This window comes from Vitis vinifera, chromosome 9, assembly GCF_030704535.1.
Source record: "Vitis vinifera cultivar Pinot Noir 40024 chromosome 9, ASM3070453v1".
Taxonomy (NCBI): domain Eukaryota; kingdom Viridiplantae; phylum Streptophyta; class Magnoliopsida; order Vitales; family Vitaceae; genus Vitis; species Vitis vinifera.
Window position 1 is genome coordinate 20,872,745 of NC_081813.1, and position 7,789 is coordinate 20,880,533.

General features: G+C 39.1%; 1 protein-coding gene across 1 annotated transcript; it reads left to right on the forward strand.

The window, feature by feature from the left end:
- Positions 1-237: 237 nt before the first annotated feature.
- LOC100260424 (glutamyl-tRNA reductase-binding protein, chloroplastic) lies at positions 238-7,789 on the forward strand. Its single transcript, XM_002274536.5, has 5 exons — positions 238-865; positions 1,549-1,629; positions 5,159-5,263; positions 5,482-5,631; positions 7,395-7,789. The coding sequence occupies exons 1-5, from the start codon at positions 467-469 to the stop codon at positions 7,632-7,634; spliced, it is 975 nt and encodes a 324-aa protein (XP_002274572.1). The 5' UTR covers positions 238-466; the 3' UTR covers positions 7,635-7,789.

A 7,789-nucleotide genomic window follows, 5' to 3' on the forward strand; every position in this document is an offset into this window, starting at 1 on the left:
TTCTTTTCTAAATTTTCTGAAACTAAATATAACCTAAGTGTATTGATTGAAAGTATTTTAATCTACAGTTAAACATAATATGAAATATTGGAGTAATTAAAAATATTTTTAAAACAACTAATATATTGAATATTGCATAAATATTTAATAATTTTTTTTATTTATATTTTCAATATTTAAATAATCAAAATATAAATATGAAAAAATTATTTGTAAATGTTTCAATATATTGTATGCAAATAATTTATTTTCTGTTTATTAAGAAAAGGCCAATTTGGTTAAAAACAGCTCTTTCCTCAGCCTGTTATCATCTTCTTCTTTCTTCCTCTTCGTCTGTGTCTCGGCTGTCTGTAAAATCTCTGTAGAATCTGAGTCATCTTCGTGTTTTTCTCTTCGTTCTTAACCCCCAGAAATCATACCCATTTCACTGAAATCTTGAAAAACCCCATTTGACTTTGAGAGTCCCATGATTCACCATTCTCAAATGCTTCCTCAGACCCAATCCCTCACAACCCACTTGTGGCCTTCACTCCCTCTCTCAAAACCCACCACTATAACCCATTTCAGTCCTCCAAAAGCAACCCCATTTCGCAAATCTTTGTTTCAGACACTGAAATGCTCGGTTTCTGTGGCTTCAGAGCCTGCCCACTTGGAATTGGTGAGAAATAAGCCGTTTCCAGCTGAGGTTTCCAGGACCATTATGGAATTGTCCTCTGTTGCCACGCTTTCTGCCTTAACCCAAGATGGTTGGCCTCTGGGTGTGGGTGTTCGCTTTGCAGTTGACCCACAAGGGACTCCCATCGTGTGCTTGAATGCATCACATAGCCACTTCTCCATTGACAGGAGGTCTAGCCTCCATGTCCAGGTGAAGTCTTCCTCTATGTATGTTTATGTGTTTACTAGTGTAGTTTTTTCGGTTAAGCTTGTCGGAAACCTTCAATTTTCTATCTTGTCACGTTGGGTGGTTCATTGGGGGTTTCTATTTAGGTGGCATTACATGTTTGGTTTGTGGGAAAGGGGATTAAAAGATCAGGAAACGGAAAAACTGAACCTTAATCAAATAACCCTATATTTTTCATGTTTTCTTTTGATAGTGAACCTAAGATATCTGGTTCAGTCATTTATTTCATTTCAATTTGTTGGGAAAATTCAATTATACTATTTTTCAATCTTGTCTGGTTCATGGAATGTGCTTGTTCCTGGGGCTTGCTTGTTTCTTTGTTTCCCTTTTGGATAGATTTTATTGTCATCTGTTTGGTTGCTGAGAAACAGGATGAAGAGAAAAGAAAAAAAAAGTGGCAGCTTATATTTTCCATGTTTTGGTTCTCATATTGAAATGATCAGCTCAATTATATGTTGTACAATTATTTTACACAGTTGTTTTGAGTTTATCATTTTCTTTGAGTGAATAAAAGGTGTGAAAATTTAATGTTCTCTACATTTTCTTTTCTGTTTTGGGCAAACAAAGAGACAATCATGTGAATTTTTCTTTTTGGTTTAGTGGTTTTGGTTTGTAATAAGTTATGATTGTGTTTTTGTTTAAAGCAGTTAGAGCAGTGTGGATTACGAACACCACAGTGTACTATTCAAGGTAGCCTTGACAAACCAGAAGACAGAATGGCTTTGAAGGTAAGCTTTATGTCAATTTTTTTAGATGGCTTATGAAGTTGATATAATTGAATCATATGAATGATGTATCTAAAGGAGTGTTGTATAATTTGTTAGTTGTGTTGGAGATACTGATACAATATGAGGTGAAGACAATTTCTCAAGTAAATAGGGCAGTCTGAACTGCAACAATATCGAAATTAATCCAACTCAAGAATCTTGTCTAACTAATTGGTGCTCAGCTAGACTTTTCTTTTATGGTGTTTGTCACAGGCATGAGATCTTCCATATAATTTTTTGCATTTGTGTGATGCTTAGACACCCCTCTAAGTAACCCACACAAGGCACACACTAGATAACAGGGCACCGACCCGAACTTGTGTTTTATTGCTTCACTAAATAAGAATACAAGATATGACCTTTAGCAAGACTCCTACAATAGTACTGATGAGTTCACGCTCTCTCTAGATCTCTATCAGGAGGCTGTCCCAATCCTCCTTACTTATAGAGTGGCTGCCACCCACTTGTTGTTAGATTAGGAGTACACATCCTAGTTCTACTAGGACTTTTCTTGATGTGTTGTGGCACCAACCACTCCTATTAGGACTCTGAGTCCTACTCATACTACAATTACAATTACAATTACAATAGGAATAAGACTTCTACTCATACCCAACTTGTAATCCTACTTCGAGTCCAACTCTAGGTGCTAATGTTGCGTGCACCTATATAATCAACTCATGTGCATGCTAAGCCCTCTTCTTGGTCTATAGTTCTGAGTCTCATCCATGTCGAGGCAATCGACCGTCTCTATGCCCACACCCCATATTATTGCGCACATGGGTTGCATCACACTTTGGCTCCTTGCCCATGGTTGCATTGCTTTGGTAAGGGTTATTGCCACCCCTTGCTCATGTCTGAAGCCCACGCCTCTTCCTATTGCCGTGATGGCACCATGCCACATCCCACTCCCTCTTGGTACAACAACGAGTCATGGCATTGCACCCATGACTCCTCATCTGTGCACAAGGCATTGCACCCTTGTGCATAGTATGCTGTGTCATGTCTTGAGTAAGCTTTGTTGCTGTTGCATCCTCATGTCACACCCAAGCAACATACCATGATATTACGTCCATGGCTCTTCAAGTTGCCTTGCACAAGCCATTGTGCCCTTGTGCCACTATCAGATGGGGAGTCTGTCACGCCTTGTGCCATTGTGGCCATGGGTTTCACACCACCACATGTTGTGGAGCTCATGTGTGGGTGCTAACAAGGCTTGCCCCATGTGCGTTGCTCATATCTGAGGCCTTGCATTGAGGCCCCTTGGTGTGGCCACGCCCATGCCACCATGCCTCACCTTGAGTCACCTACCTCCCCCTCTCTTAAAGAGCATTTCAGGCCATTTTAGAAGTTTCTGGATGAGACATCACCGATACTTGAGGAGGAATAATAGATTTATTAAATAATTAGAAAAATCTATTAATTTCTAGAAACCCTCTTGTTGCTTGCGTGCCCCATGTGCACGGCCTGCTTTGCACGTGCTTCGTGCGCGCTTGCATGGGGCTTGTTGTGTGTGGGCCCTGTGTGCGTGTGGCTTGCTGTGTGTGCATGTGGCCTGCTTGTGTGTGCACCCTGTGCGTGCGTGCCCTGTGTGCATGGCTTATGTATGCACTCTGTGTGTGGCCTGTGTGTGCGCCTTGTGCGCGCAGCTCCTTGCACCCGCCCAATTGTTGCAGCTTGATGCCACAAACCCTCCACCACCTTGCCTCTTTCCTCAGGGCTTCTCCTATAGGTGCAAGGTGCTCACCTATGAGGCCTTTAGTATCGAATGGTCCGTGTCAAGGGGCTAACAACGTTCCTCTATGGAAGCCATAACATGCCTTGTTAGATTGCCCTACAATAGATGAATGGGGGAAGAGGTGGATACTTTGTTATTGATCACATTAAACCTTGTCTTTTCTAAATTTCAATAATCATTGTTGCAGTTGTATTCATTACCAGAATGATGGCCTTGTCCACCATATCAGTTGGCTAACAATCTTGTTCCCTCTATTTGTGTTCTATGTGACCACATATCAATACCCTTGGTGTGAACTGTAAAGAACCAATTATATCCCTTGAAGTGGAATCAAGATTTCTCCTAGAGGAGTCTAGGTCCATGGCTTGGTAGATTTGAGATGTATTTTTTGGATATACTCTTGTTGGAGGGAGAGAGGAGTAGAATAAAAGCAATAGATAGAGACAACTGCCCTTGCAAGGCTATTTTCCATATAGATTGGGGGGATTGGGAAGGATAGTTTCACCATGGTAGTCTATTGTTTCTGAAGGAGGGTTTAGTGAAAGTCTGAAAAATTCCATGAGAATGGGATTGTGAATAGGAGCACTAGTTCCACTTTTGGCTCCTTAGTTCCTAAGAAGGATAACTCATATTATTAGGGACCATGGACCGTTAGTTTTTCTACCAGCCTTCACAAAATCATTGCTAGGGCTCAGTTTGCAAGGGTTCTAGAAGTACTGAAAGGAGACATGAGGGAGATTTTGAGAAAGCGTATGAACATGTAGGATAGGAATGGTAGGATTCTAGTCTTCTAGATGGAGGAATGGATGAAAAGTTGCCTCTCTTTTGTGAGATTTGCGGTGATTATGCTTAAGGTTAGATATAGGAAGTGTGGTTTTTGTAGATACTATCATGAGGGAGATTTTGGAGTGTTCCGGAGAGCTGGACTCATAGATGGACTGGGAATTTGTCAAATCAGGGGAAAGATTTTCTAGCCTAAAGGGGTTTCCAGTCTAGAGGTCTTTAGGATCATTTCATACCCCCTTGAAAGTGAGTCTTTGGGGGTTCGTTTTGGGACTGCTTGTAAATCATTGTTGGTTCTTCTTTGTTGCTTTAAGGCTTTGAGTAATTTCTTGTCCTTCCCTTTGCATCTTATTCTTTCTATATAGAAATCTCCATTTTGTATTAAAGATGTGGAAGGACAGCATCAAATTTTGGATTCTCAAGTAGAACTTTGCATTTTTCTGGAGTTCCCAGCCTTTGACATACTTGGAGAGGTGCAATGGTTAACTACGTCCCTGTCTCATGTTTTTCTTCTGTCACTAGTATTTTACATATCCTGGGGGTTTTCTTGATCATTTTCTCAATATTTGAACCATCAAATTTGGGGTGGTTTTGTTGAACCATCCTGCATTACATAGTCATTGCTTGGGTAGAGCATGTTAAATATGGTGTCAGGCCGTCCATCTGTGGCATGATGGCCTGGAAAAGAAGGCTCAAGAATGTATGTGACATGAGGGCGCCCGGAATGTCTTGGTATATGCCTTGTACCAGGCCCTCATTGATGTAGATGGAGGATTTGCTGCATTTGAATCTTGTGAATAAGTATACACTTCAGCTTATTTCTATCATAATACATATCAGTAGGTTTCTGGTGTCTTTTAGTGACATAAGAAAAACTAGATGCATGGTTTGTTTCTGTATCCATATTAATGAGAATTATGCCATAGATTACCATTTTCACTTGGATGTTCAAATATCTTCTTTCTTCAGAAACTTCATTCAATATGGGAAAGGAGGTTTGGAAAAGAAGTGGATGAAAACCTTCTACATGTTGTTTCCGTGGAGCGGGTACTCCAAATGGAAGATTTCCAGGAGGTATGGTGGGTTTTTCACTCTTCTTTGTATGGTTTAACCTATAATTTCTCTTGAGATGTGGCTTTGCTCTACTTCCTGGTTAATGTTTTTCTTTTCCTCTCTTTTTCTAAGCAGCTGGCTTATTGTTAATCTTGTTATTATGCTTTAATATGTAATTATTTGGAGCATATTAGCTGATTTTGTTTCAAGAGGAAATTTGATGTCTATGACAATTTCAGGTAGGCACATGGGTCACTTCATCAGATTATAGAACTGCAAACCCTGATCCACTTCGAGACTCTGCAGAGAAGTTTGTGGATGAGATAAACACCAACAACATGGAAGATGTTAATCGGTTTTGCAACATTTATGTTGATTTGGACTTCCAGGTTTGGACCCAACACAAATTTTATGGTTTTTATCATTTCCAGTTTATTTTTCCAACTGATTTGGATATAAAACTTGAACCCCTGAAAAAGATTTTAAATTGTTCCTAAAATTTCTTCTAGGCTTAGTTTGAAGAGAAACTCTGCAACTTGATAGGGCACTAGCACATTCCAGGAATAACACGTCAGTATGTGGGGAACTTGCAGTCTGATGGGTTTTACCACCCATGGGGTATCAATAGGACATGCCTAGTCCTCAATGTCTAAACAATGATTTGAATAGACGATAGTAACCGTCAGGATTTTGCATTCATATGAGTATGACATGGGACATGACCGAATATCCAAAACTTGATATCATACTTTCTATGGCTTATGAGTGCCCATCAAGTATAGGATTACCAGTCTTGAGATATATTGAATGAATTTAACATAAAAATGGTTAATTAAATCAGATTAGAATTATATAAAGTTGTGGTACGTAAGGTCACTTTTGAATTAGCAATTGTGTTTGCCTGTTCTCAATGCTTTATGGAAAACAACGTTAACCCTTCTGTCATTTCTTATTTTATCCATTTTACCTTTGGCTGTTTGGTAGTTTAGAAAATTGTTTATTAGCCAAAGAAAATTGTTTATTAGCCAAACTTACCTATCTCCATTGAGACAACACAATTATTATTCAATAGGGGGAATCAAGGGTTGAAAATAAACAAAGAAATGTAACGCTTTTGCCTATTCTGTTTATTCTTTCCTTTTCTCACATGAAGATGTTCAAGAGACAAGTAACCATATATAAACTGGAAATTTTTTGTTTTAGTGCAAGAGACATAGAGAACACTTGCTAAAGTAACCATATATTCTGAAATTTAATTAGATAGGTGCAATTGGATACCCAGCTATTGGGTTAGGTAAAAGAGACAAGTTTCTGCCTTGGTTTTATTTAAAATTAATACAAGTGGAGGTGAAGTGTGTCATGATGATAGTGGTAGATGATGCTGGGAGGAATGGAAGTAGATGATAGGTCATGTCATGAAGGAGAGATTATAGTCCCCCAATACCTTTACTTTTCAGTTAGCAATATTGTCCTTGATACTTAATAGCAATGGTAAATCGCAAAATATTATTGTGATAGAGTAGCCCAAATCTCATATCTTTCCTTTTGTTTTAAATTTCGGTCTACTCTTGCACTTGTAGAGCTACAAGGATGATCCCTATGAGAACTTAAAATCATCTGCACAAGTTTCATCAGAATCTTGTACTGTTTGGCTTGTTAGATGAATACAAGGATTTTCTACCCAGAACACCCAATTACGTGATTTATATAATTCTTTTTTGGAAAATTGGACCTCAAGTGCTGTCATGTGATATTGAGCCTATGCATCACTTTGCCATCATGCATCTACCCTTGTTCTCATTCTCTCGAGTATCAAACACAGGCTGCTAGAGTGTGTGTATGCCTACTTTAAGACATTTGTTATTTTATGTGCCTTCATATTTGCCCTGTGGGGTTTTTGTTAGACATGGACCTTTGCTTTCTATTCGTAGTGGTTAATGATTGTCTCTGTAACAAGGAAACTGAATTTCTGATTGTACCTGAAGAAGACATGGTTGGTCGGTTACCATGTCCATGCATAGGTCTTTGGTGTTTGACTTGATGATTTTGAATGACCAACTCATTCCTTTGATGATTTGGAATAAGCAATCCAGAAGTTGGGCTTATATTATGTTGCTTTTAGTTTCTCACTGGATGCCATTTCTTGTGGCAGGCATTGGAGGCAAAGCTGATATGGGTTGATCGGTTAGGCTTTGACATGCGTATTTCCTCTCCTCAGAAAGATGTATTTGAGGTTCGAATTCCTTTCCCTAGAGAAGTGACCGATGAGAAGGGTGCAAAGTCATCATTCAATAGTATGTCTCAACTTGCTTGGGAGGTGGAGAAGAACTACAACGCACCAGATTTTAAGAAGGTGAAACAACTGAAGCAAATCACATACAGAGGACAGTAAGTGACAATTGCATTTTCCTTTATTCTTTGATGCAAGAGGCCAGTCTGTTGCTTTCTTTCTCCTGTTGTGCTTATATCAAATATGTGCCCGGATTATGCTGAGTAATTCAACTATAAGGAATAATCTAAGTAAAATAAATGTTACTTAGGTGGGAA

Excerpts from the sequence above, each read along its gene's own strand:
- LOC100260424 (XM_002274536.5), top strand. The coding sequence starts at position 467 with ATGATTCACCATTCTCAAATGCTTCCTCAGACCCAATCCCTCACAACC. Across the intron at positions 5,264-5,481 it reads AAATGGAAGATTTCCAGGAG|GTAGGCACATGGGTCACTTC; the intron begins GTATGGTGGGTT and ends TGACAATTTCAG. Across the intron at positions 5,632-7,394 it reads ATGTTGATTTGGACTTCCAG|GCATTGGAGGCAAAGCTGAT; the intron begins GTTTGGACCCAA and ends TTCTTGTGGCAG.